This window comes from Pipistrellus kuhlii, unplaced genomic scaffold (assembly GCF_014108245.1).
Source record: "Pipistrellus kuhlii isolate mPipKuh1 unplaced genomic scaffold, mPipKuh1.p scaffold_m20_p_4, whole genome shotgun sequence".
Lineage (NCBI taxonomy): Eukaryota > Metazoa > Chordata > Mammalia > Chiroptera > Vespertilionidae > Pipistrellus > Pipistrellus kuhlii.
The window spans coordinates 87,434,675-87,459,447 of record NW_023425540.1 but is presented as its reverse complement, the minus strand read 5'-3'; the positions used below and the strand labels follow the sequence as shown (position 1 = coordinate 87,459,447).

At 42.6% G+C, this 24,773-nt stretch overlaps 1 protein-coding gene across 18 annotated transcripts in view; it reads left to right on the top strand.

Moving 5' to 3' along the window:
- Positions 1-24,773, top strand: part of RBFOX1 (RNA binding fox-1 homolog 1) — a 2,022,031-nt gene that overhangs the window by 834,137 nt on the left and 1,163,121 nt on the right. For all 18 annotated transcript variants that reach the window (XM_036410672.2, XM_045571305.1, XM_045571304.1 and 15 more), the window contains exon 4: positions 14,438-14,500. In XM_036410672.2, coding sequence (XP_036266565.1) covers positions 14,438-14,500 — 63 coding nt within the window. The remainder of the gene's footprint in view (positions 1-14,437; positions 14,501-24,773) is intronic.

Here is a 24,773-nt window from a genome sequence, read left to right as displayed (position 1 = left end):
GAAAGAGGTTATGCAAGTGTCTGATGCATTCGACATCCCCAGGGCTTGTCTGAATGGGCTGGCCCATTTCCTCTTTTCTCTTCAGGGTATCTTCCTTTGGAGATGATAAACTAACATTACCGGCTACAATTACCCAGGAAAACTTAGAGACTCTAAATACATTAATTTATTAAAAAAAAAAAAACCACAAAAAATAAAAAAAACAACCCTCTTGAGATGGGTGGTATGACTATGACTCCTATTGGTAAGATGTAGCTATTGAGGCTCCGAGTCACAAAGCCAGAGCAAATGGGAAAGAGCAAATATGCAACCAGATACTGAGCCTTCAGAGACTGCATTTCACAACGGTTTCCCCAGCCCCTATGTCCATCTCTCACCTTCAGTCCATTTTCTTCCCCGCGGCCAATTATTCTCCTAAAATACGGGTCAGAACATGTCATTTCTTTTCTCAGACATCCTTCACGGATCCTTAATGACTACTGGCCAAAGCCTGAACTCAGTTATTTTCAGTGGCTCAGAGCGTGGCCTTTGGAGTCTGATGGGTCTCGGTGAAGGGCACGGTTCTATTTCTATCACCCAGGTGTCTTTCGGCCACCAGTATTTCTGAGCCCTGTTCCCTCAGCTATAGAAAGCTGGCGTTAACACCTTCACAGAATGATTAAGGAGGCTCAGCTCTTGGTTAGTCTAAGGAACACACTAAGCACAATGTGTTCCTTACATCAATGCTGTCATTGGGAATGGCCGATGAAGCTCCTCCATCTGGTGTAATCTTTTCCTGATCATTCCCCTCAATAAACTCCTTACATTCTGCTTCCCAAAGATAACTCAGGGTTCCCGGATAGGCCCTGGGTTTCATGCTTCCTCCTGCTTAGCCATATTTTTTCTTTCAGCAGCAATTTATCTAATTCTTCATGTTCCCCTTTTCTGATTGTTGAACAAACAAAACCTAATTATTCCCCAAGATTCATCTCAATTGTCACTTTATTCCACTCCCCCAAGGCAGAGTGTGCCCGCTCAGGTTCTCTGCTTGGAACCTGGTTTTATGGTTGCTTTCCATCAGCTCTTATTAATGTGAGTCATTTAGAAATTGGAGCGTTGCATTCATCTCGGATCCCAAACTGTACCTGGCACCATGCTTTGATGGTTTTCACAAAGTAGGGCTCAAAAAACTTCACATAGATTAATGAGTGGATACACACATTAAAATGAGCCAACATAACTTGCATTATGTTCCTTTTAAAACATATTTACTTCCCCTGAATTGTTACTGAAAAAAGATCCTTGAGGATTAGAAACAGAACCAGGGGACTATGGAATGTAGACTTTTTTTTTTTTTCTTTTGCTTCCTTAATTTAAGTTGTAGACTTATAAAGATGTCTGCATATTTCAGACCTGAAAGAAATTATTCTCATCCAGACTCTAAACCCATGCCAAAGAGCTCAGAGTTTCATATGCATGAGTTCTGTATTTTTGATGGGTATCACATGGTATCAAAGGATGTTGGGTGGAAATTGAGTGTTGTTTTTTTCTTCCAATTTTCTGGGTAGGAGTTTGCTTTAGGATTAAGGACTATTTTCTTAATAAATGATGTGTCCTATTAAAGTAAGTACCTCTGTTAACATGGCACTTTTATAATCTTTGTAAAGAGTTGAAGCATTTTAGGATAAGAGGGAGAATTATGAGATTTAGTTTCCTGAGAAGTGAATAAATGTAACTGACAAATATTTTTCAATGAAAACATATTTACAGAGAAAGTTTAGGAGAATGCCTGGGACTTAGTAAATACGCAGTAAATTCCAGTGTCTACTCCACCTGGGAAACAAAAATAAGGCTTCGAATACTAGAAGTTGCTAAAACTTTTAAAGAGTTATATGCAAGCATTTTGTTAAGCATTTTACATGCATTGTTTCACTTAACCCTTAGAGTGATTCTATGGTGTAGGTACTGCTAGCCACTTGCCAGAATAAGATTCTGAAGTTCAGAAAGGCCCACACATTACTGTAGGTCTTGAGTTCTTACCAGTATATGTTATTGTCTCTCATGAAAACACTAGAGAAGCAATGATTTTTGTCTCAAAACTTTCTGCATTTCTTGTGGCTAAGTCTATAACAGTTAGTGCTTACTTGAAATCATGTTTAAAGAAACCGTCAACCAAAGCAGGTTTGGATGAGGTCCCACACTGAACACATAACTTTTGATGGTTACCTGATGTGGCCCTTGGAACATTTAGCACATTTTTCAAAGCTTGGCTCTAGTTGTATGATTTTTGTTTCTCCCACATGGAGATGCTGAGTGCTGTATTGATCCACCTTTCTGCCGAGCTATTTTTCCTTCATTTTATTGTCTTTGTTTTCCTGGAAAATTGTACCAAATGGCTTGGTGGGTCTTTGCTGAACATGAAGGATTCACTATGGGGAATTTTCTTTTGTCTCCTGAAATCTATTGCATTTCTTTCCATATTAGATATTTGCTTGTGACTAGATGGGTTATATCTATTTGTGCTTAATTTTTAGGGGGGTATTGTTTAGGGGACATTTCATACCAAGAGACACACAATATATTCTGTCTTGGCCTTGACCGCTGTTGAGACTTGTATACACACTTTTGGGGTATCTTTGGCTGTTGCTCTCAGTGATTTTCCTTCTTATGAGAATGCATACAACTCAGATCATCTAGATAAACTAAAAGGTCAGTTCAAAATAAGGAGTTCTTTCTTTGTGCAACTGAGGAAATTGAGGCTCAAAGAGAGTTGAGTAACCTTCTTGAAGCAAAACAGTTAGCTAACAGTGACAATGAGGTTAAAATCCATACCCTCATTAGTGACTAGTTAAGAAACTATTTATCAAGTCTTATATTTTTCATAATACTGAATTTTTACATGTAAAGACTACAGCAAGGCATGTTTGAAAAGTACTCTTGGTGACTAGGAAAAATAAAATGGTATTATAAGCAGAGGCACTTCATATGTGTTATATAGAGGTCTTCCCCAGCCCCTGTGATTTTGTTGGCATCAGATGCTTACGGTTTTTATACATAAAGATAACTGCACCGAGTTTGCCTTGATAGTTTTACATTTCCTTGAGATTATATTCTTGAGATGATGAGACCAACTTGAATTTTCAGTGTAGTCATGAGACCTTTCTTAGGTTGAAATGAATTCTGATAAGCTGATTATCTCTCTGAAGAAAATATGATGTCCACATATCATAGCTTAGTTCCTATCATTTTAGTGTCATTTTTATTCTGAGACATCTTCCCTGGTCTGAATTAAATAAGGTAATAAGGAGCTCTGGAGTCGAAGACATATTAAATAGAATTTTTTTTTTTTTTAAAGAATTGAGAGCTACAGGGTAGAGGATGGGTTTTCTTTATGGTACATTTTCTTTCTCCGAATTGAAGTAGATGCTGCTAGCTAGTTGCCTTTGCTTTATAGAGCAATGAGTTATGAAGCTAAAACACAAAGTGTTCTCCGTGGTGTACATAAAGCAGCAACCTGAGCAAATACATCACACTACGTACTGAGAGTTTTGATTTTTTTTTCTTTCCTTTTTTTTTTTTTTTTCTGTTTTCTTCCCTTCTCCACTATCGTCTGGCTTATGCTGAGGTGTATTGTTGACACATTCATCTTGGTAATAGAAATAGAAAGCTACTTTTCATTGCAAAATAGATTCAAAGTAAAAGATGACTAATGAATGAGAGCATCATGCGTTCCCAGTGACGTGTGCTTTGCCTCCCGGTCTATAAATCTGTCTGTCTCTCAACCGCTGGTGTATCTATCCACCATTTCCCTTTTATGGAACTGGTTGGTTCAGCCTCCAGCTGACTATGGGTCAAGGCAGGGGCACACCTAGAATAGTGGGGAGGATCTCCCCTCTGCGCCCTATGCCTGATAAGCAGAGCCCAAGGCTTGGAGCAGTGCTCACTGCTCAGGGGGACAGATTGTGGCTTAGAATCACTGTGTCTGAGAGACTCCCTCTGTGAGCCTGTTGCTCATCCCTGCACTATTTCTCTCCAGTGACAAAGATCAACAGACCCAGTGAGATGACGGATAACAGGCAAAGTGAATTGCTTGGGTCGGGATGATCCATTATGTAGACGCTACCTCTGTGTGTGAGGACAGATCGCGGCACTGTGGTACATCTAGACTTCTCTTACGTAAAAGCACATTGTTGCCTCTGCTAGGCCACCTGACGTCCTTCTCTGGGATGTCACAAGAGTGATGTCTACCTGCAATGGGAACATCCTCTTTGAGAATGAATATAGTGTCATCTAATCACCAGTCAGAGCAGGGTTCAAGTTTTAGTTTCTCTTTGGTAACTTGAACAAATACTTAATCATTCTGAGTATCATGCTTTATCTGTATGTTAGATAATTATACCTACAGCATAGGGACTCAGTGAGAATTCAGTGGAATTCTACGTGCAAATTGTTTATTATAGTGTTGACAGAGAGTAAGCATTGGATGCTTATTTTTATTATTATTATTATTATATTATTATTATTACTATGCACCTGTTATTTTTGCTGTCTTATAATATATACAATCACATACAAATATTCCTATATGCCCCAAATAGATACTGAGTTCCTTTAAGTCATTGTTTCCATTACTCTTTCTTTTATTTTTGAGATCATCTTGAACTTAGGAGGACTTGGATATGATTAAATTAGGTGCAACTCTTTGAACACCCACTATAGACTTTCCCTAAGCCTGTTTCCTGTGTTATGCATGCAAGCACTGAGGCCCAGAGATAGAAAATAACTGACTTAGGGTCACACAGCTAGGAAGTGCTGAAGCCAGGATTTGTACCAAGGTGGGTACAACCCTCAAGGTCAAAGCTCTTTCTTCACACATAAACTCATCTCTTCAAATATTGTCATCTGTCCTCTAACAGACCTGTGAGAAGCTGGATGGGGAGTGGAAGTTGGGCTTAAAGAAAGTGTGTTCAGAGCAGGGTTTTAGTGATGAGTACCTGGGTCACAGGTGAAGACCCTTGGGATGCCAGAGGAAAACGTGGTTTCATTCTAGAATTATTCACTCATTCAAGTATTCATCCAGCAAATATATAATGAGCAACATTTTTGTGCCTGATGCCATGTTAGATGCAAAGCATTCGGTGGAGAACAAAACTCTCACTGTCCGAGTCCTCATGGAGTGTTCCGTCTAGCCAGAGAGGCAGATCCTATCAGGTGGTTGTGCTCTGTTGTGTTGTTGGAGCTGAGATAAATGCAGTGAGATCAGAGCCAATCCCAGATTTGCTACAAGGAGGGACCTGGGAGGCTTTGCTAAGGAAGGGATACTTGAGCTGAGAGTTGAAACCACATGGATAGAAACCATGGAAATCCACTTTCTCTTCAGGCTCTGCTCCTGGGGCCTGGTGAGTCCAGTAGCAGGTGACACTGAGCCTCCCCATGATCACCTTTCATGCATCTGAAGGAGCAGCGCTCCCCGTGTCAGATTTCTGCAGGGTTGGTTCCCTTTTCCCACCCCCAGGTTTTTTTGTTTGTTTGTTTCTTTGTTTGTTTGTTTGTTTATGTGGGAAGTTGTATAGTTTCAGGATGGATGAGATCCTTTGGTCTCCTTAATACTAAGTGCGGGCCAGGCCAGCTGCAGGCACAGATGGGTTTAGGATAACTCAGTTCATGTGAACACAGGAGCATTTGCTGAGAATCATCCTTCTTCATGATGGAAATAACTCACTGGCCATTTCTATGACAAGAAGAAGAGCTTTCGCCTTTGAAGAGATTTTGTGCAATGCCAATGATCAGCCAGGAGTTCCTCTCCATCTCTGCCAGTGTTTTATTGTTCAACCTAAGAATCTGTCTGCAGGAGCTAAATATCTCTCGCTCTGATTTACTTCGCCCTGATCCATAGCACCTCGAAGGAAATGTCACGGACCACAGGCAGAGTGATTCTAAGCCACAATCTGTCCCCCTGAGCAGCGAATGCCCCTCTTTCAGCAGTGGACATGGGGAATTCTTTAGGTTTACGGTGGGATTGGTCAAGGAAACTCTTTCAGAAGAGCTGTTATGGGAAGGTGGTGATCACTCTTACTCTTCCTGCTAGAAATGAGCCTTAGGGCCTCACCAAAGAAGCCAAACTAGACAGCTTCTCTATTTTACAGTTATGTACACCAGACACTGGGTGAAATGGGACATCTAGGGAACTAGATTTGGATCCTGGCTTTGCTGATCCCTAGTGCTAAGACCTGGAGCAGGTTCTTTCAGACTCTTAAATACCTAGTTCATCATCATCAAAAGGGAAAGGATGGATGTTGCTCATGGAGGGAATTTTGCAAATAAAATGCCTGGCACATGACAAATGCTTAGTGTTGGGTATTGATCACCATTGTTATTATTTATTTGTTTAGATCTCTGCGAACTTGTGTGTCAGCCTTTCTATCAGGGGGCAGGCAGCAAACTCTTTCTATCAAGGGACAAGCGGTATATATATTTTTGGGTTTGTGAGCCATGGAATGTCTCAACTCTTCATCTGTATTGTAGCATGGGTGATACATAGTGAATGAGCGTGGCTATGTTTCAGTAAAACTTGATTTATAAAACCACGCAATGGTTTGGATTTGGCCCATGGTTCAGAGTTTGCCCCAATCCGCCTGGTGCTCTTCTTTGGCACAGTGGCCTGGGTTTGAGCAATCTGCCCATGTGGTCAAGGGTAAGTCACCAAAACATATGCCATAAAGAACCAACCCCACCAGAGCTAGGATCAGCCAATGGGGCCCTGGGAAGACACATTAGTATCTTGTGTCCATCCTCTGTGTCTGAGGTTCAGCAGGACATTGGGAGGGGTGGATAACATGCAGGAATGCTGTCTGGAACCCAGGGGTTGAGCTGGGCATGCTCTCTGCCCTTCACTCTGTGTGGGTTCCTGAGAGACACTTTTTGACTCTCTCTGCACCGTATTTCAATTGCCTAAACTGGGCCCAGCCATAGGGACAGCTCCTGTCTGGTGATATGAGAGGAACTTGATGGCATTTGCCAACTGTGAGCACATCCCTCCCTCCCTCACGCTACACCCAGAGAGTTTTACATTCATAGAGATGGAAATAATCAGGCCTTGTGTGTATATTTCCTTTCACAGAGCTACTATCACATGCTTTGAATTCCATGTCCTGTCTTATGTACTTGGTGGGGGGAAAATAATATAAATACACCTTGAAATTTCCCTAGAGTTCAGCTTCCCTGTTCAGACTGGGTCTAGCTAAAGTTTGGAGCAGAATAAAAAACGCCTCGTTGCCTTCCACACATGCTGTTATCTCTGGTGGGTTCAAATGCAATTTCTCCGAGAAGGCCCTGGTGCCGTTGCTCCTTCTGGCCTTGAATCTGAGAAGCTCAGGATTTCTTTGGAGTACACACTGCCACCTCCTTTTGACAGACAGTGCAAATTAAAAGATCCGGTATGGCCCAGGAACTGGGGACCCAAACTTGGCCCTTGGGTTTTCATTTACAGTTAGGCACTGCAGACACAATTACTGCTGACAGGGGCGCAGAGGCTGGTGGCAGAGTGCGGTGACAGGAGGCTCATGCCAACCCGTAATTGGGAGGATTATTTTTAATCAGAACATACCCTACAGCCCAAACATTAGAAATCTCCTATAAGGCCAAGACAGGAAATTAAACACACCAACAATAAACCTCAGAGGGGGGTGGCGGTGTGTGGGGTGTAATATCATTAGTCTCTCCAAGGTCCCTGGAGCTGTGAGGAGAGCTTTGCTTCCCGAGGGAGGGAGCGCGGGAGGATCTTCCATGGAAAAGGCTCAGATACGGTACCTAAGCCCTTGCTGGAGGCTGAGTACAGCCAGATGAAGTGCAGCAGGCAGGCTAATGGATGCTTATCGCAATTAGACAGCCAACAGGTCACATAGAAGCTTTGGAATAGGGGCTGCAACTGTATTTCATCATCAATGGTCTTTATTACTGAAATCTTAAATGATTTCTGAAAAATCACATCCCTACTATATGCCAGTGGTTGTGTTGGCCGTTGGTATGCCTGGGCTCTGCTGTCGCAGTTATCTGGATGATTTTACCTATTTGACAAAACTTTGCAAAGCACCCTGGGAATTTGTTTATTAGAAGGACTGTTGTTGGCCAAGTAGGTGCTGTTGTTGGGCATGTGAACACATTCCCCCTTCCTTCACTCTACATCCAGTTAAACATGTATTGAGGAGAAATGCCAGGTGGTTATGCTGTGTAATCTTCACACCATAAGGCTATGGAGTGACCCTGAGAATGGAGGCCGAGCAGTTTGCCCAAAGTGACACAGCTAATGAACGGGAGCGTTGGGTTTGAACCTTGAACCCAAGGCTGTGTACAAAATGCATGCATCACTCAGTAATAAGATGAAGCACAGACTGGGTTCAGGACACTGCCCATCCCATGGAGAGGACAGACATAGAGACAGAGGTCTGTGAGAGGGGGACACTCAGACACACTGATGCATTGCTCAGCTTGGGGAAGTGGAGGCTCCTCACGGTGCTTGTGGGGCTCAGCCAGGGGTCAAAGAGGGCTTCCCAATGATACAAAGAATAGGTAAACGTTTGGCAGACAAAGAGGGGGTACCAGCTGGTGCATATGAGTGCTGCTATGAGAGAGCCTGGGGCATTCAGTGTGCATTTAGAACTCTTGGCCCTTGGATTTGGTTCTTGTTCAGCTCAGTCACTTACCTTCAACCAATGTGGGGGAAAGGAGGAACAGAAAACATATTTTAGGAGTACTGCAGCCAGAGACCAGGAATCTGATGGGGGATTGGGTGGGCTGCTAAGAAATGATGTGGGAGACTGGACTCAGAGTCTCCCAGGCCACCCTTAGGGGACAGTGCCCACAGCGAATCCAGGGACGCTTGCATGGCAGGTCCTGCTGATCCAATCATCCAGCTGCAGCGGTGGCCACTAGGCAGAAGCCCTTGTTCTGTGGTGAGAGTCCCTAGATTCCCAGTCCCTGGATTCCCTTGGGGAGGGTCTCTATCTTCAAATAAGTGGCTGCATGCCCCTCCCACCATGGCTCTCTCGCCCCAGGTGAGATCGCACCAGCCCATGCACACTCACCATGCCACATGGCATGGAACAAGCCCGCATTTACTGGCTGCATCGCCCTGTGCTGATGCGACCTCAGGCCCCTTCAAGGGCAGTTAGACTCTAGACCCCAGGATAAGGCCAGGGGCTTCTGGGATGCTTGGAGAGTGAGTCCCATCACAATCATCAATGGGGTCAAGACACAGGTGGCTTCTCTGGATGCAGGGTGGGTGGAGAAACGTCCCCCCACCCCTAACGCAAATGGGTGAGATGCCATCTTTGAGACCAGGTTCATACTTGCAGTTCTTTATTGTTTGTTTGTTTGAATGTTTTGGACAATAAACAGAAACTCACTCAAAGCAGCTCAAACAGCGGGGATATTTATCACCTGCCACAGGAGTGAGTCTCAGCACTGAGAGTGAGAGGCAGGAGGTGTGCTGAGTCCTGTGAGGGCCTGGCATCTTGAGTCACCAAGCGATCAGGGACCAATATGGTCCCCATCCCGCTGGGAAACCTCCCTTCCCCACGGCCCCTCCACTCTCGCCTCTGCTCTCTCCACCGTTCTTCTTGATCCAAAGCCTGCCTCCTATTTCTCTCCACGATCATATGGCAGAGAATAGGGACCCCACAATCACTGAGTCCTCAGTTCTAGGAACTTATCAGTGCCTTCCAAGCTTCTAAGAAATGGAACTTAGATCAGAGAGGGTTCCATCCCTGCTCCACACTGCCCTAGCGGAGCCAGGATTGAATACCTCAGACATGTCTCTGGGATGAAGAGGAAGAGGGGCTGAGGAAACAGCTTTCCAGTTACAACCTGGAAACAGCTCTCAGAGGGGCTGCATGGCCACCCCACAATGCCTAAAGTTAGCAAGAGGCCAGTAAGCCTCACTCTTTCCTCCTCCCTTCCTTTCTCTCTTCTCCCCCCTCTTCTTCCTCCCTTCCATCCTTCCTCCCTTTGGCAAATCTTTATCAAATGTCTCCCATGTTCACAGCAATGTGGCCAGAGTTAGAGTTAGACCCAAAGCTAAAAAGCTGGTGAAACAGGCAGACTTTAACAAAACCATTTGTAATTGACTAGTAAATGATAGCTGTGAGATGTGCTCTGCAGGAAGGATAACAGGCACTTAAGACCAGGAGTAGGATTTTCATCTGGAAGTAAGGATGCATGCGAGGTAACTGGGGGGTAAGACCATCCCAGGTCAGAGATACAGCCTCTGCAACTCCCCTGTGGCAGATGGGGAGCATAGGATGACCCAGAAATGCAAGGTCCCTGGGGCTGGTACATAAGGGGTCTAGAGAGTTGGTGGTGCCTGCTCACTAGTAAATAAATAAGGCTGAAGCTGTGACCAGGAGCGCACCATGCAGGGTGTTAGGCTGTTACAGGGACAGGGGTCCCTCCTGCACAGCATGGGAAATGTCCATGGTGCATCCCATTATGTTAGGGCCGTTCTACCTGCTCCTGGTGGCATGAGAGGAGCAGCCTAGAGGCAGGAAGAGAGCTTAACAGCCTATTGCGGGGTGTTCTGCCTGGGGAAAGCCACCAAGCCATCGATGGCAGAGACCATGGAAGTAGAAATGTTGCAGGAGCCAGCCCTGTGTACAGTCCGAATTACAACCTTAAACAACATACCCCCTACAACAGCGGTTTTCAACTTCTAATGCTGTGAACCTTTTATCCAGTTCCTCATGTTGTGGTGACCCCCAACCATAAAGTTATTTTCTTTTTTTTTATTGACTTTTTACAGAGAGGAAGAGGGAGGGATAGAGAATTGGAAACATTGATGAGAGAGAATCATTGATCAGCTGCCTCTTGTACACCCCTATTTGGGATGTGCCCACAACCATGGTGCATGCCCTTGACCAGAATCGAACCTGGGACCCTTTAGTCCGCAGGCCGATGCTCTATCCACTGAGCCAAACCGGTTTCAGCCATAAAATTATAATGTGAATATCTGTGTTTTCTGATGGTTAAGGTGGCCCTGCTAGCGGTTCTCAACTTTAGGTTGAGATATCTAATGTAAATACAGATATTTACATTACTATTCATAACAATAGCAAAATTACAGTTATGAAGTAGCAAGGAAAATAATTTTATGGTTGGGGGTCACCACAACATGAGGAACTGTATTAAAGGTTTGCGACATTAGAAAGGTTGAGAACCACTGCCCTACAGGGTCATCAAAATTGGTTGGCTACTTTGTGCATCCATGTGGACTGAGTGGATGAGTGCAGGGCGGAGAGCTCCCCTTCACTTCTCCCTCCACTTCTCCGCTTGCAGCTCAGTGGCCCCAGCAAGGTCTCAGCACAGTGTGCACTCCATCCATCCCACAGGGGCCCAGGATTCTTTCTCCCTGGTGTAAACCGCTCTGTAGGTTGTTTGCAGGAGTAATTGCAAACTCAAGACAGTCCTGGTATTTTTGCTTAAACGATGTCACTCCTCTGGAACTCTGGAGAGCATCTTTGATTTTTCTTGCTGTCTAGTACCATTGCTAAACACCATTCCTCTTCTTACCTTGTAACAACGGTTCTCAGCCTTTGCATTTTATGAAACAATCCACCTGGAGGATTTGACAAGTTCTTATTAACATAAAGAGTACAATGTAGTGGAACTGCAGGTTTAATTAAAAATAGGCCTAAAAGTGTGGGCATCAAGCAGACATGGACATGAAATTAATGTTATTATCTAGATAGGAAGTTTGAGGGGCCAGAGAAGCCATGGTGCTCAGAGAAAGCCTCTTCTTGAGGCCCAGCCTCTTCCTGGTGATGTAAGGCTGTGGCCAATGAGGAAAGCTTCCTGTGCTGCCCAGTGCAGTCAGCAACAGCTAAGTGGCTGGCCACTGTGCCAGAGGATAAGGCTACTGAATTGAAGAGAACATAGTGCTTGCCCTTTAGGAGTTCATAGCCTGGCAGGCCAAGTCTACAATGGATTAGGGAAATCATAATGTGGTTCTTGTTAGGACATGTGAAAGGCCAGCAGGGATAAAAGAGTCAGTGAACGCTGCAGAGAGACATTCACACTTGGTGGATCTTGAAGAATGAGTTCAGATGGGCCCACATGAAGGGCATTTCAGGAAGAAAAATGCGGCCTACAGGCGAGAAGTGTAACAGTCAGTGCCTGTGTCTTTAAGTAGTTCCATTTAGGCAGATCTTGGAGTATGTGAGCTAGTGGACTTAGTGAGTGGTGGAAGCCACTGGGGAGGAGAGGAGACAGGGGTTAAGAACATTGAACCTGACCATAGGAGCTGTCATTATTTTTATTAAATGAGAAGATGCATGCAGATTTTGATACAAAGACTGAGATACACTATGGGTTCAATAAAACTACTAGAGAATTACTATTATTATATTTCAATGATGATGATGATGCCACAGATAATTCTTCAGCTGAGGTATAATATGAATTTATAGAAGATAAACATATAGTTTGACTATTCACTTCCTAAATGTCCTAACTCTTCTCCCTAAATCCTGTTCTCCCACTTCATTCTTCTCATCATTACAATCTCAGCTCTATCGCCTCTTCCTCGGCAAAACCTTCCCAACATTCCTGACCAAGCTCTGTCCTCCCCACTGGACTGTAGGCACCAAGAGGACAGTGCCCAACATAAAAAAGGGCTTAAAAAATTAACTTTTTAAACAACATTGACTTTGCAATGGGCACAATGCTAAGTACTTCACAAATATACTCTTAATATTCACTTCAATTAAATTTGTTGAGGTAGGTATTCTGTTTACTTTCATTTTATAGAGGTGGCGGCTGAGACAAGCAAGGTTAAAGTGACTTGTCCATGGTCACAAAAATGAGTAGGTCGTGGAGCTATGGGTGAATGGGATGGATAGATGGAAGGAAGAAGAAGGAAGGAAGGAAGGAAGGAAGGAAGGAAGGAAGGAAGGAAGGAAGGAAGGAAGGAAGGAAGGAAGGAAGGAAGGAAGGAAGAAAGGAAGGAAGGAAGGATGGATAAACACTATCCTCACCATCTTCACCACCTGATTTTTTTCTTCTCCAGACCTAGGTCTCTCTAATATTTTAGAACTGTTTGATGTTCTCAAGTGTTTCAAGTGTTTTATTTATCAACACCAGTAAGCTCACCAAATCTGAAGAATGTTAAAAAAAAAAAAAAGGGTCCATTATATTAAGAAAGGGGTTGTATTTTCTTTTTCCTTAGTTTTTTAAAAATATATTTTTATTGATTTCATAGAGGAAGAGAGAGAGAGAGAGAGAGAGAGAGAGAGAGAGAGAGAGAGAGAGAGAGGAGAGAAAAGTCAATGATGAGAGACGACCATTGACTGGCTGCCTCCTGCATGCCACCCACTGGGAATGGAGCCTGTAACCTGAGCATGTGCCCTGACTGGGAATTGAACCATGACCTCCTGGTTCATAGGTGGACACTCAACCACTGAGCCATGCTGGCTGGACACTATTTTCTAAACAGTTATCTGCAAATGTTAATAATTAAGCTCTGAAACTTTTGAATTGCATTAAGTTGTGGCATAAGTTGCATCACTACTTTATAGGAGCCCCTGGATCTGGATTCTAGAATGCTGCAAACCAGACCCATTTGTTCTACTTCAGCTTCCCCCAGGGAGAAGCAGGTCAGGGTCAACTCTCTTGGGTACGGGATACCATCTGCATCTTTCAGTTCTATTAGTAAATCTTAATGTTTCTGGTTGCAGCTGATCTCTACCCGACTCACTGAAGCATATGAAATTATAATGGCCATTTGCAGTTCAGGCAATATTTGCTTTATTTATATATTAATGAAAATGAAAACTACTCCTCCTGATTGTCTGAGGGTAGCCATGTTCATGAACTTTATTATCGATGGGGCACCTTATATCACAGTTTGGTTCATTGCAAATGAAGTCTCTTTGAATGTTAGCTCTGAGGGATTGAGCATTGCAGGATCTAAACTCTGGAGATCCAGAGTTTAAAGGAAATTTAGTGTTGATTTCCTTCCACCTGGCTTTTTGCAGGAAAATACACAATTAAATTTCTGAAAGATTGGCCTCCAGCCTTCCTGGAACATGTCCTGTGAGGAAGACCTCACTGAGTAAGGCAAGGTCTAGCAGAGGGGTTTTACACTCCGTGTCCAGTTGCCCCAGTTCAAATCCAGGCTCCACCAGCTACATGCATACTTTGGGCAATTTACCTGAGCTATCTGAGCCTTGGTTTCCTCTTCTGCAGTACAGAAAATAGTAACATCTTTCTAACTGGAGGGTAAAAGGATTTACTGAAAATCTATTTACAGACTTGAGTTTAATCATTTTCATCATCATCATCATCACTCATTGATAAATTCACTGTATGATCAAGAACATATTTAAGAAGTTACTATCATAAACAAAGATGCAGACACAATTCAAGAATGCACACCCGATTCTAAAGGCTTCCTTCTCTTCTTCCCTAGGAAACTGCTCAAAGACCTCATGCGAGTGGAACTCACAGCTTCCTGGATCCGGCTCAGCATTCAGTAAGTGCGGCCACTTTTGAACATTCGTTACATAAATGCATCCGTGTCCTTGATCCTATTTTCTCTGAAAAATCTCTCTTCCGCCAGCCGGAGCTCCTCACAAACACTTTGCCACCCGCCTCGGTCTTTCTTTCCTGCAGGCCAGCGATGGATCCAGAGATGAGAGGAAGGTTTGCTAGCAGAACCCCACAATGAACACAGGGCATGTGTGAGAGTGTGGATGGGTTCACCCTATCATTCCCGTGGATAAAATTCACTGATTTTGTTCCCCTTCCGTCCTCTGAGTTTGTTTCATTTGGAGACATTCTGTCCCCCTCACTCAGTCCCAGGACCTTGCTCAGTAGAAAGAAATGCCAAAGAACCCAGACCAGTTTGTGAGACCAAACATGTCTTAAAGCTTTGAAGAACAATTCAGTTTCTTTTTGAGCCAGAATACGTTACTACTATATGAAAATGACTGCAGAAGAGAAATTCTGTACTGTAAGATGCTGGGGTACATTTTAGAAATTCCATTTGTTTTTAGCGAGTAAGCACTTTCAGCCATCTGCCTTTCCCATTGCACAGAAGGCTTTGTTTTCTGGTGAAGCCAGCAGTATTCTGCCCAATGTCCCTACCTCTTATTGCTTATCAGATGTTAGCTTCAGTGATGTGCATAACCTCCGACAGCAGCTCTCCTCGGCAATGGTTCTGTGGGCAAACAACTCGTTTTATGAATAAATCTGTAATAATATAACAACAAATACCAACATGCAAAAGGCTAACTGAAGGAAATAATTGTTTTAAAGATGTAGTTTCCTCATAGATGAGTTTCAGAATGGCTTAATGTATTCTAGTTCTGAGAGTGGCAGGAGTATAATTTGAGACATCAACTCTCACAAAGGGGCAGGTAGAAATGGAAGCTGTGGGGCTCCAGGCCTGGAAGAGGCTGATCAAAGGAAATGCCTTTGCCCTCCAAGGAATTGCTGGGCTCCCCTCATTGCTGTGGAATTTGCATATACGCACATAAAGAAGGAGGAGGAGGAGGGATGGGAAGAAATAAAAAGATGGTGCCTTCATTCTTCCCTACATCAGAATGGCTCAGTGTAACCCTGATCAGCTAAAGCCTGTATTACACAGGAGATTAGACCCACCGCTTTTGTTCCCAATAATAAAGGACATTTTATGTCTAATTCCCTACATGCTACATCTCTTTGGTAATGCCTTTGAAGTTGAGGCTGCAGCGTTTCCTGAAAATTGTGAGATTTTTCTAAGTGAAAAGGAGGGGGCTGTTTGGCACACATTCTGTTCAAGTCTATTGGGTGTAACGTTACATGGGCCTGTGACTTTATCTTTTTCTGTCTCTGCCAGGGTCCCTCTCCTGGCCTTCTTTGTGGTGCTGGGGCAGGGGTGGGATGCAGGAGGAAGGTTTCAAGGATGGGTTTTCAGCTTATTCATGACACTCCCAACCTCTTCTCTACCTTCTCAACGTGATACCTATTTCTGCTTCTCTGGAAGAAATCCGTGTTCCCAACCTGAATTTGGGCTGAAGTTTCTAACCTCAGGGAGGCTCTGGTTTCTGCGATAATTAGTAAGAACTTTGGAGGGAACACATGCTAATTTGTCTTTTGATATGGTGTTTCCATATCTACAATTACAGTCTGAAGAGGGGAAAAAATTAATAATTTGCTGCTCCAAACCAGTGTGCAGTTATGTGATAATTTGAACCAAATTAAAAAAGAAGAAATGGAGAAAAACCCTCTCTTGGGGATAGTTAGAGCAGCTGCCCTGTGTCGGTGTGTCTAGCAGATGGCTATGCTTTCCTTGTGATCACAGCTTCTCCTGCACTGGGAACCTCATTCAGCTTCCAGGGCCAGGAGATCGCTTCGCCCAGAACAAGGATGAGGTTCTGGGAGATTGGTTACCGGGAGAACATAATCTGGTCTCTGTGTTGTCTATATACTTGGGCCTTGGGCTCTGCTCACCAATAACGAACGTGTGGTACATAGCAGGCTAGGAAACTGCTCCACCCTTAGGGGACTGTAATGATAGCAATGAATTTGCAGTTGAGATTTGCTCATTTCCTTTTTATTTTCCTGTAATCGAGATCTTTATTTGCTCTTCTTTAACAAAATGTACTTGGTATACAATATTATATTGGCCATATGAGTTTTACATACAATATTGCAATTTGACATTTTTAAATTTATTTTAAAAATATATTTTTATTTATTTCAGAGAGGAAGGGAGAGGGAGAGAGAGCTAGAAACAACAATGGCAAAAGTGAATCATTAATTAGCTACCTACTGGGGATCCAGCCCGGAACCTGGGCATGTGCCCTTGACTAGAATCAAACCCGGGCCCCTTCAGTCTCAGGCCAGTGCTCTATCCACTGAGCCAAACCAGCTAGTGCTGTGATTTGACATTTTTATACCTCACCATGTGACCACCCCCTTAGGACTAGTGATAATCTGACACTGTGAAACTTACCACAATGTTCTTGACTACATTCCCCTTCTGCTTTTTCACCCATCCAAGTCCTACATGAGGGTTGTAGTCAGGATTTTCAAGAAGACTGATACAGAATAACATCAATGGAGAATACACTGACCACCAGCTTCCCTGATAAACATAGACACTTCATTACAGGTTTGGTTTGGAGTTACAGTTCTCAACTTAGTCATCTGAATTCCTCCCTTTATTTAATTTTTCAATTACAGTTGCCAGATAGCATTATTTTAGTTTCAGGGTACACATAGTGATTGGACACTTATATAACTTATGAAATGATCAACCGATACATCTATAACCCACCTGACATAATACATAGTTATTACAATATTATTTAATGTTATATTTTACACCCCTATGACTATGCTGTAACTTCCAATTTGTACTTCTTAAACCCTTCACTTTTTTTTTTAACCCATCTACCAAACCCCCTCCCATTGGAAGCCTTCAAAATGTTCTCTGTATTATGCATCTGTTTCTGCTATGCTGGTTTGTTTATTTTTTTTTTAATTCCACATATAAGTGAAATTAAATGGCATTTGTCTTCCTCTGTCTGATATTTCACTCACCACAATACCCTCTAGATCCATCCATGTTGTTACAGATGACAAGATTTCATTATTTTTTTATGGCTGAGTCATATTCCACTGGATATATGCATCACATCTTTATCAACTCACTTACTGATTGTCACTTGGGTAGCTTCCGTATCTTGGCTATTGCAAATAATGCTGCAATAAACTTATAGATGTATATGCTCTTTGATTTAGTGTCTTACCCCCCTCCCCACCCTGAATTGGAATTGCTAGTGTCTTTGTCTCTTGCTATAGTCTTTGTTTTAAAGTCTATTTTGTCTGGTATAAGTATTGCTACCCTAGCTTTTTTTGTTCTTTTTTTTTTTTTTCTTTCCATTTTCATGAAATATTTTTTTCTATCTTTATACTTTCAGTCTGGGTGTCTTTTAATCTGAAGTAGGTCTCTTATAGACAACATGTGTTAGGGTCTTGTTTTGTTAACCATTCAGCCTCCATATGTCTTTCAATTGGAGCATTTAATCCATTTACAATTAATTGTTGACAGATATGTACTTATGCTTTTCTATTATTCACATTTTTATCTTTTTTATTCTTATTCTTACAAAAGACCCTTAACATTTCTTTTAATATTGGTTTGGTGGTGATGAAGACATTTAGTTCCTCTGTGTCTGGGAAGCTCTTTATTTGATCTTCAATTCTAAATGACAACTTTGCTGCGTAGAGTAATCTTGGTTAAAGACATTGCTTTTCCTCACTTTGAATATATCTTGCCACTCCCTCCTGTCATGAAATGTTTCTGTTGAAAAATCAGCTGATAGTTTTATGGGAACTCTTTTTTTAGGTAAGTAATTGATTTTCTCTTGCTTCTTTTAAGATTCTCTTTTTGTCATTATATGCCTATATATTAATATTATATATTAATTATATGCCTTGGTATATATTAATTATATGCCTTGGTGTGGGCCTCTTTAGGTTCATTTTGTGCAGGACTCTGTGCTTCCTGGACTTGTATGTCTAGGTAAGGGGAGTGTTCCACCATTATTTTTCACATATCTTTTTAATTTATTGCTCTTTCTCTTATCCTTCTGGGATCTCCATGATGAGAATGTTGGTACACTTGAAGTTGTCCCAAAGACTCCCCTTTTTAATTTGTTTTATTTTTGCTGTTTTGATTGGGTGTTTTCTGCTTCCATATCTTCCTAGTGCCACATGCAGCACAGATTGCCACACCCCCTTCAGGATGCAACTTTAGACTCACAATGTCTAAAATCAGACCAAACCCCACTCAGTCACCATTCTCTCCCCAGATGCACCAGTCCCAGCTTCTGTCATCACTGACTTTGTATTGCTTTTTATCCATCACCAAGAAAAGAGTAAATCTTTGATCTGGGCCTTTAAAAAGCCTTTTTTCCATCCCCTTGTTGGCATAACCTTCCTGCTATTCCTTTCCCCATGGTTGTGAGGTCTTCTTAAGTGATGGTCATGCCTAAAGCCACCCTCCATGATTGCATCCTAAATACGGAAGGACTAACATTCCTGCAACATGGAAATCACCTGGCTGCTTCTTCATTAAGCTAGTCCCTGTCTGACACTTTATCTTCTCTTTAAGGGTGTCTTCTATTCCAATTAGGTAAGTTCAATTCCTGACTGCTAGCTAAAGATGCTCACTTCCCAACTCCAAGTATCTGCTACTCTTGGTCTCACCAGCAGGGAAACCCTTTCTCATTCTCTTAGTCTATACTTCTGCATGGACTCTGTTCAGATCCTCCTGCTCAGAGGTCAGCCAACTCATTAGTCAACAGAGCCAAATATCAACAGTACAATGATTGAAATTTCTTTTCTTCTTTTCCTTTTTATTTATTTATTTTTATTAAATTATTATGTGTGTACATATCTTACCATTGCCCCCCCGCCCCTATGAAATTTCTTTTGAGAGCCAACTTTTTTAAACTTAAATTTCTTCTAATGCCACTTCTTCAAAATAGACTTGCCCAGGCCATGGTATTTTTTGGAAGAGCCACACTCAAGAGGCTGAAGAGTCACATGTGGCTCGCAAGCCACAGTTTACTGACCACTGCTCCTGATGAATGAACTTTTCCTTGTGAGCTCAGTTTCTTTATTTCTCTTTCGATAAAGGAAATACCAGGTCAGTTTTCAGTGTAGATGTTTGACCCCATGCTAATATATGTACATAATCTGAAGCTCAGTAGAGCAGGCAAGATGAAGCAATATAAGGGTGAATGGAAAAAAGAGCAATGCTTTTCTTCCAGGGAGGTAGAATTCTCTCAAGTTAAAACAGTCAGCAGATTGACTGGAAATGGCAGGTCAGGCATCAGTTGGAATACAAGAGGGAGGAGGGAGAATCAGAGAGGAGTGCTGAAAGAGTGTTAACTTCATCCATTGCCAAGCCCAGGGTGGGTTTCATGCCACATTACATGGAGAACCCTCTGATCTAGTGGGCACACACTCTCGCTGACCTTCCCATTTGCTTTGACACTTGACCAACCACCAATGGCCATCATACATTCTTGTCCATAAATTCCATATGTGTATCTCTTGTCTCTGCCTCCCTCCCCTCTGCTAGATCAGGAGGAGAAGTTCAGGGGATCTTTGTGATGGAATGAGTATATGGAAGGCAGAGAAATGACAGAAGGAAAACATTCCTGCTCTCTTATTGTTAGAAAAGAGGATGACTGGAAAGAATGGAAGTTATAAGAAGCTTTACTTGGTAGTGGCATTCAAGCCCTGTGGATAAAGGAGAAGCCTGCAGTGGCACTCCGCTGCCTGCCCAGCGGTCTCCACCACTCCCCCTGGTTTCAATCTGCCCTGGCTCATCATGCACTCTAATATCTGTCTGTTCCTTGTGCTTTTTGTGTCTCCTCCGCGGGCTGGAGAGTCTCTGAAGGCACGATGCATGGCTGTCTCAGTCACTGCCCTAACCCTAACATCCCCCAAGTGAGAGCGGATTTATATGATGGATGACTTGCTCAGTTGCGTGGATTAGGGCTGTGAAAGATGATTGCTCTCTTTGTATTTTAAAACCATTCTTCTCTCATTCAGAACCTTCTACCCCACCTCCCAATCTGGATCCATCTTTGAAAAGTGGAAAGTACCTGGCTTCTGTCCTGGCTTTATGAATTGACCACATGATCTTAACAGATTTGACCAATCTTATTTCAGTTGCCTCATTTAAATCATTATGCTACTAAAGAATTGAACTAGAATAATCTGTAATGAAGGCCCCTTCCAACTTGGAATTCAGTGAATAAACACGAAAGACAGAAACGAGGCCACAGAAGAGAAGGCTGAAGGGAATTTTCCTCATCTCAGTGAGGCAGAGATTGATGAGCTGTGACCAGCAGAGGCCTCTCCTGCCCCACCTGGGGGCACAAATGAGCCCATTGTCTCCTGGACAAGAGAATTTACCAAAGAGGTTCAGGAATAATACAGCACTGATGGTCTGCTTTCTCTTTAGTGTATTAATAAACACATATTTATATCATTTGATCCAAACTCTTGGTTGCATAAGAGAATTAGAAGAAATGAAAACAGGGTTTGCGTGCAACTTCTTGTATTTGCTTGAGCACCAAACACATTGCATCCTTTGTATGCATCCTAATTACTCATCAGTTTCTGATCAATGACCTAAGGAAAACAATGACTTGGGGTTTCTGCTGAATCTATTCTCTTAAGCAAAAGGTTAGATCTACTTGCTGTTTCTGCTCGGCATTGTGATGTGAGTTTGTTTATTGAAGACATTGGTTTGATGGCTGGGAATTGCAAAGGGCAAATACAGGTTTTGGTGGAATGACCTGTTAATAAGTTATGGAAACAAGGAATTGGTTTTTTCTAATGGAGGAGACTACAGATGTCCTCACCTTTTGAGAAGCTCCAAAGGAAAAAGATAAACTTTATCCCCAGTGCTGACAGCCAGAATATTTTTTTTTTAATACATGTGCCGTGGTTTTTTTTTTGTTTTTTTTTTTTGGAATTCAGGTAGTTATTTTCACCAATGAGGATTCTTGCCTCAAAATGTGCCAACCTTAACTCTGTTCCTGGCATGCAGTCAGTGCTAAATCCATGGTAACAATGATTACTATTATTCTTCAAAACAATCACATAACTACTCTCCTATTGGGTGTGTGTGTGTGTGTGCGTATGAGAGAGAGGAAGATTTGGCAAGCTGGATATTATTGGATCTTATTCCCTCTATTTAAGAAGGACACATTATTTTGGGAAAAAAAATGTTTTGTGGTACATTCCAGCTCAGGGTGTTATGACATTGACATATGAGTCAATATTCTTACCCTGGTAATGTCATCATTCCTTCCTTCCTTCCTTCATTCACAAGTAGCTAAGGTACAGTTAACAGACCTAGGACCCTGAATTCATGATAAAATTGTAAGATAAAATTTAAAATAAATAAAACAATACAAGTTGCATTTATTACCATGGACTAGTCAGTCACAGAAAGGAATACAAACTATGCAAGGATATGATCAGATCCATTCCTGGTGAGGGTGAGGGCCAAGATTTATCCCCATACAGGTCGGTCAGTGTTTCTCTTCCATTTTCCTGGGCCAGGCTCTGTCCTTTCTGAGCTGGTTGGCCTTCCTCCTGGACCCTCCGCACCCTTCCCCGAATGGCCTTGCCCTTGCAAGGTGTGTCCTCCCCTAGCAGTGACCAATTACATGCCACTGGGCCAGCCTTTCTCCAGCAAGTCCATAAACCCTGTCTCTGTGCAGAATCAATGCCCATTTATATCTGCTAATGCGTTAATAACAGGAACGTCCCTGGCCATGACCTACCTGAGTCATTACACACTAATCGTCAAAGGCAATTTCGAGCAGATTGACGAGTGATCGGTGTCCTCCCCAGCGTCCAGGCAGGAGGACACGAGGCTGCCTTCACAGCCCCTGAGCAGATGGCCCGGGAGCATAATCACACACTCCAGCCGGTGCGGGTCTGGCTGTGGGATGGGGAAGCTCCATGTCTTGCATGCAAAGCTGAGCTCTCTCACCTGGGGGCTCTGCTCCGAGTACCTCCTTTCATTTTGGAACAGAACCCAAGCCCTCACTGACCTTTGTGCTCATTGAAAACTCATCACACAAATAACTCTCTGAAGACATTGAGAAAATGAGGTTTGTCTGTATCATTCTAATGTGCCTGAAGCCAGTTTGATTCATTTCCTGTGTAAATCCTGTCCAGATGCGTGGTCCAAAGCCATGCTCGGTTTGTGCTTGTGAGTGGACATTAAAGTTTCTTCCCTGTCAAAACCAGTTTGGCTCAGTGGATGGAATGTCGGCCTTCGGACTGAAAGGTCCCCAGTTCAATTCCAGTCAAGAGCATGTACCTTGGTTGCAGGCACATCCCCAGAAAGGGATATGCAGGAGGCAGCTGATTGATGTTACCTTCTCATTGATGTTTCTAACTCTCTATCCCTCTCTCTTCTTCTCTGTAAAAAAAATCAATAAAATATATATTTTTTTAAAAAGGTTTTTTCCCTTAAGTTTTAGCTTGAGCATTTATTATTGCTGCATCACTCCTTACAATGATAATTCTGAAGGTTACACAATATACCATTAGGGATACCTAGGAAGTGCCTGCTCTTTCACGAACACAGTTGTTGCTGAGTTAATGCAGCACCTACCGAGTTTTCTTCCTTGGAATAACTTTTTCAGGATACATATCCCTGAGAGAGCAATTCTTTAGGGAAAGGATAGAATCATCTTTATGATTTGGGATGCATTTTGCTAACTTATTTTTTAAGTGGATAGCGTTCATTTATAGGCAGCTCACTGTCCTGTGGACTTTCTGCTCTCAGCTGCCTGTGCTTCATTTGGTCGTGAAGATCCAGATTATATGTAAGAGGGGCTAGGTAGGGGGGTTGGGAATAAGAGTCAGATTGAACCTTTACCTTCAAAGAACTCAAAGAACAGAGGCAGAAGCCAAATCAGAAGACAACCAACCCATTGCCCTCAGGCATGATAGTGGCCTACGGAAAAGGAGTTGCAAAACCAATGGATTCTGGCACAAAACATTATTTCTGAGACTCCTGTAACTTAGGATACTCAACCTTGACTGATCTGAGGTGAATGCCATGCTTTTTCTTGACAAGGGTTTAAAGATTCTAGAGATCAGGGATGTGATGGTCTCCCGACCCACGTACCATCTATTTATCCATATATATATATATATATATATATATATATATATACACACACACACACACACACACACACATACATACATACATATACATACACACACATATATATAATAACATGTATATTTTATATGTGATATATATTATACAATATATATTTAGTTATTTTTATATATAAGAACTTTGTTAAATGTTTTGTTCTCAATCTAGTTTTGTGGGCCATGCACTCCAATACACTCTTAGAACTGTGTTGGTGGAAGTTCATAAAAGTGTGCATGGCTGAGTCATATAAGCTGTGAGTCTTTGGGCTTTGTGTGCTCAATAGACCCAATGACTCCCACCTAATCATTCATTGAAATTCAAACAAGGGGATCAGCTGGCCTAATGGAACAAGCATGGACTTTTAAGACAAATGGGGAGTCCAACTTTGACTCTCTATTGGGCTCTTCTGCAATCTTGGTAAAGTGGCTTAACTTTCCCCAGCCACAGTTTTCTTTTCTGTATTGAGGATGACAAAGGGAGCAATAGATTTATTGTGATGATCAGTAAAAACACCTTGCCCAGCCATCATGGCTTAGTGGTTGAACATTGACATATGAACGAGAGGGTAGTGGTTCAATTCCCAGTAAGGGAACATGCCTGGTTTGAGGACTTGATCCCCAGTGTGGGGTGTGCATGAGGCAGCCAGTCATTGATTCTCCCTCTCTCTATCCTTCTCCCTTCCTCTCTGAAATCAATAAAAAATATAATTAAAAGGAATAAAAACTCCTTTATGGGGGAAGGGGGAAACAGAGTGTCTATTTGGGGAAAGCCTTTTGGGATGGAGACTTGGGGCTCCAGAGCATAATTTTGGCAGGAATCACTTCTGCAAAATATAATAGCAAAAATAATGCTCAATTTTAGTTTGAGAAGACCTTGCTTATTGTGGTTCTGGGGAGAAAAATGTGAAGAGAACAAATGAAGCACTGGGCACCAATCAGAAAGCAGGTGGGAAGCTGGGAGAGGTCCCAAAAAATCAGTTACTGCAAACTTCTGCTTTGTCATAAGCCAGTCCTCCACCTTATCTGACCCATTCTCTCTCCAT